Consider the following 5,000-nt stretch of genomic DNA (forward strand, 5'->3'; position numbering starts at 1 on the left):
CCTGTAGGGGTCCAGCTGCGGCATCCTCCAAGGGCCACTTTGTGGGGTCATGTTTGGTCCTCAGCTGGAAGTGGTAAGATTGTTAGTCTTGATTTGCATTAGCTCTAACAACTTCCAAGTAAGACATATTTTACATGCTAGATAACCATACTTATCGATAAACAAAACTTTTAAGATTATTTTAAGACACCTCAATGATAATAAGCACAACCTGGTTATGTAAATTATGGCTGCAATTTATATGGTCTGTAACTACTATTTCTACAGAAGACTAAACACTCTTCCAAAGCACTTGTCAGACCAATTTCCAAGGTATCAATTAAGGAAAAATACTACACAACTTACCCACACTTCATCTTTAACCTGGAGTTTATCTGAAGTTTTGCATACATCAATGATCAACTTAACATCTTGGGTAAGTTGCTTCATGCGATTGAATGATGCAATGAGTGACACAGGAATGTAGCCATCTTTGGACATCTTCCGTCTCATGAATATGTCACTGGCTAGATTCTCGTCACTGAAGTAGTACTCACTGAAATATGAAGGAAAAATTCAAGTTCTTTTGCTAGGGAAAAGTTCAGCTCTGGTATCTTGGTGTTGTGTTGATGTCTTACTGGTTCAGGCCTATTTCTGGAACTGCAGCCATTATAAATTCTGGAACTCATAATTTGACAAAAATGATCATAATTTTGAACATTCTAGCCATCATATTGAGTCTTACCAGGGAATGTATCTAAATGTCCTAATCATAAATACATATAGCTGCTTATGAGCATTTAGGCAAGATCATATTGTGAGTCTCACATGGAACATTTGATTAACAAACAAAAAACTATCAAAAAAAAATTTAGGACACTTTTATCAAATTTAACCTACTGATGCTGGGCTGAAAATTTGCTGTTCAGCACTTTCATAGGGACCTATAGGAACACTCGTTCAGATATCTTCTGCACAATCGGGCCAGCCAACCTGCCATGGTGAACTACAGCACACCAGCACAAGACCAAGTTATAGTCAGCACAGTGCCAAAATAACTCATGACAGCTATAACTATACGTTGGCATGGGGTTAATTCAAACACCTTCCATTAATTCCTGACAGTCCCCTTTACAGTACACATTCCTTAATATCCATTTGTTTTAGTGGCAAGCGTTTAGGAAAATATATTCTTTTATAAAGCAGGATACATTTTCACATACCATAAGGCCCTTGAAAAGATTATTCTGAAATGTCTATATAGATTCAATTTCAGTATACTGTGATTTGTTGCTAAGCATAATACCCATCCTTTACTGCCTGGAATGCTATAGAATCTAAAATCAACAGCATATCACTAACAAACAAAAATCTAAAGAAAAGAGCTAGGCAACCTAACTGTGACTGAGCAAGTGATCAGTAACAATAAAACAAACATTTTAAATACAGAATTTGTAAACTTTTTTTGGTATTAACATTCCAAACCTCATTCCATGTTTTATTGGCTCTTCAGAGACTACTTGCTTATAATGGATCAGCATGTATCAAGTTAGGCTATGCAATTTTCAACATTTCATTTAGTTACCTCAAATCCTCCAAAGTTTATTCTTATTTCTTTCTGAAGACTCATATCATAAATAAAAAAATTAAATCTAAGCCAGGCTTTTAAATGTTTAAAGACAAATACTAAACTTCGATTTCCATGATTAACCAGGACCCATATAAAAACTGTATATGTATTCTGTCGTTGTTGTGAACTCATTGAACATGAAAGCAACTGCAGCAGTCATTATAGAAATCAATAGAGTAGTTGCATAGCAAATACACTGATGTATCATGCTCTCACTGACTATGATTACTATGGGTAATTGATCAAGCTATGCAAAATACATTACTCCTCCAAATCTAACCTTTTGTGTGTGTGTGTGTGTGTGTGTGTGTGTGTGTGTGTGTGTGTGTGTGTGTGTGTGTGTGTGTGTGTGTGTGTGTGTGTGTGTGTGTGTGTGTGTGTGCGTATGCGTGTGCGTGTGCGTGTAGGTGTGCGTGTGGGTGTGCGTGTGGGTGTGCGTGTGGGTGTGCGTGTGGGTGTGCGTGTGGGTGTGCGTGTGCGTGTGGGTGTGCGTGTGCGTGTGGGTGTGCGTGTGGGTGTGCGTGTGGGTGTGCGTGTGGGTGTGCGTGTGGGTGTGGGTGTGCGTGTGCGTGTGCGTGTGCGTGTGCGTGTGCGTGTGCGTGTGGGTGTGCGTGTGGGTGTGCGTGGGTGTGCGTGGGTGTGCGTGAGTGAGTGAGTGAGTGAGTGAGTGAGTGAGTGAGTGAGTGAGTGAGTGAGGGAGTGGGTGGGTGTTTGTGTGTGTTTGCATGCATGCATCTGTTTGCATGGTGAAGGAAAATCACTGCTGGAAAGTAAAACTCACACTTGTTTCTTGATCTTCTCTTTAACAGCCGTTTCGTCCTGAGGCACAAACTCCGGGAAAATGAATCCTACTGATGGTACAAAGAACTGCATCAAATTAGGGTCCTGAAGCATGTATTCGGGAATCTGAAAGGCAAAAGAATAAAAGATGTTAAAACTCGCAAATTATTTATCTTTCAACAGAAAAATACAGAATGAATCACTCTGTACCATCCACTGCTTCTTTCAAATGCATATTGATCATGATCTAATTCCTACCTCTGAATATTCGTGGAAATTTTCAAAGGGTTCAGTCGAGGGGCTCCTAAAGGTGCCCCGTCCACCAACTTGTCCATTGCCTACCCCTGCAACGCTCCCTCCTCCTCCTACTCCTCCTCCTCGGCCACCTCCTCTCCCTCGGCCTCTTCCTCTGATTGTGCCGCCACGACCACTGCCACGACCCCTCGATGCATTGCTGGTTGCCCGTGTGTCCGCACGCCAGTCCAGAGAGTCTGAAGCACGTCCCTCTGTTCGTCTGAAACCCTTCTCTCGCTTAGGGGGCGGGATGTCTAATCGCTTCCAATTCTGCTTTTTGACTGTAAACAATTCAAGAGGTTAGAATTATAACAGTATGACAATAATCTGATATTTGTATCATAATAAAGTGAAGATATCTTTACTTCTCTACTATTTATCCTATCTTAAAAGTATTCTTTGAATATGCTAATATGAGTATGCAGTGTTTCCCTTGCTGACTTTATAAAACCCCTCAAACCAAATAAAACAGCATTCTACCATGAAGCCTTCAACTTACTTTTATTCTTCTTATTCTTGGCAGCTTTGGTGGAAGCATTGTTAGTCTGCTGAAGTTTATTGTTATTGTTGTTGTTGGTCTGTGGTGCAGAGGCTTCACGGTTCTCTTTGAGCGAATCGTCATCATGTGAACCCGAGTCTTCTGACTTTTCAATCTCATGCTCCTTGTTAGATCTGTCTACATCCTTTATCTTTCTCTCCTCACTTTTTCTCCATTCAGTCTTAGCATTCTGTAATCAAGAAAGTATCACTGTAGCTCGTCACAAAAATATCTCCCTACAGAACACTTAAATATCACACATAGGGGCACACCATAATTTTGTACCAAGCAGTGATGTTAACCCATTGTTGCCAAATACAAGTACTGCTGACTGTAGTTTTCTTTTGTGAATTTGGTTTGTACAAAGATGACTCCACAAGTACTCAGCTATCAAGGAGCCAATTACTTTGCCTATGCCATCTCATCTGATTTACCTACTCAAAAGTTTTCAGGAAAAGGTTTTTCCGAGTACAATAAACACTGATGTCAATATCATTATTGATATTGTATCATAATATTATTAACAAAACTAACAGGAGGAAAGAAAGAAAGAAAAAGAAAAGAAAGAAAAAAAAGGAGGGAAAAGGTATGTGAACCACTCCTTGGTGAAGCCACCTATGTATTAGCAATTGTTAAAATAGAAGTGAACATGGCCTGTATTTTTGCCATCCCAGCACCAATGGGTTATGACAAAAAAAAAAAAAAAAAAAAAATAACAAGAAAAAAAAAAAAAAAAAAAAAAAAAATGATTACAATTAGTCTCCTGAGCATTGGAGTGTATCATTTCAAACACACAACATTTTCTAAAGTATAAAACCAAATAGTAAGAGTAACTGCATATTCAAAGTTTATTAGAAATGACTTGTCAAAGACTATCAGAAACGATTTATCAAATTCTATCAGAAACAACTTATCAAAGTCTATCAGAAACAACTTATCAAAGTCTATCAGAAACAACTTATCAAAGTCTATCAGAAACAACTTATCAAAGTCCATCAGAAACAACTTATCAAAGTCTATCAGAAACAACTTATCAAAGTCTATCAGAAACAACTTATCAAAGTCTATCAGAAACGACTTATCAGAGTCTATCAAAATAGACTTAACAGAGTTTATCAGGATAGACTTCTTTCCTTCAAATGAAATTTACAATCCGCTTTGATGAACAAGGGAGAGTTTGAGCCTAGGTATAGTTAACTACACTTACATTACTGAAGTGAATGGCCTCTTGTGCCTGCTGTACTTCAACCAGGGTTGGCCAGCCTGCTACATCAGGAATGTCATTATCCTGGGGAAATAACCAAAATATTTTCAGAAAACTACTTTTAAAATTTGCATTAATCATCTGTGTTTACACTTAGCATATGAATGTACTTTACATATGTATTCACATTTACATACATGTTTATCATGAACATATATATATTATACATATGTGCGCACGCACACACGCACACACTCACACACAAACAAGCGCGCATGGATGTACACGCACACATGCACACACATGCACACACTTACACGCACAAGAGGAACTTTTGTGCACAAAATATTTATCAAAACTCTTTACCAATAATTGGAAGATTAGGGCAATCAGGTGATGTTGGGGAAGGCTAGTATTTGACTCCTTGGTAGCTATGCACATATAGAAACATTTAAAAAATATATAAAAAATAATACCATTGGACACTGCTTGGATGAATATTCTGAAATCAATGGGTTAGCATACACAGATGTAAAGATATGCAAAACCTCAATTCTAATTCTCAAAACCCTTCT

General features: G+C 38.4%; 1 protein-coding gene across 3 annotated transcripts in view; it reads right to left on the reverse strand.

Moving 5' to 3' along the window:
- The window catches only part of LOC113816502 (La related protein), a 52,828-nt gene that overhangs the window by 13,546 nt on the left and 34,282 nt on the right, over positions 1–5,000 (reverse strand). For 2 of the 3 annotated variants that reach the window (XM_027368543.2, XM_027368541.2), the window contains exons 3-8: positions 4,429–4,509; positions 3,183–3,411; positions 2,648–2,964; positions 2,391–2,515; positions 346–535; positions 1–64 (exon numbers count right to left, since the gene is read on the reverse strand). The exon at positions 1–64 is cut by the window's left edge and continues 270 nt beyond it. In XM_027368543.2, coding sequence (XP_027224344.1) covers positions 1–64; positions 346–535; positions 2,391–2,515; positions 2,648–2,964; positions 3,183–3,411; positions 4,429–4,509 — 1,006 coding nt within the window. The remainder of the gene's footprint in view (positions 65–345; positions 536–2,390; positions 2,516–2,647; positions 2,965–3,182; positions 3,412–4,428; positions 4,510–5,000) is intronic. The other variant, XM_027368542.2, reaches the window with a different exon arrangement.

Source organism: Penaeus vannamei, chromosome 11, assembly GCF_042767895.1.
Source record: "Penaeus vannamei isolate JL-2024 chromosome 11, ASM4276789v1, whole genome shotgun sequence".
Taxonomy (NCBI): domain Eukaryota; kingdom Metazoa; phylum Arthropoda; class Malacostraca; order Decapoda; family Penaeidae; genus Penaeus; species Penaeus vannamei.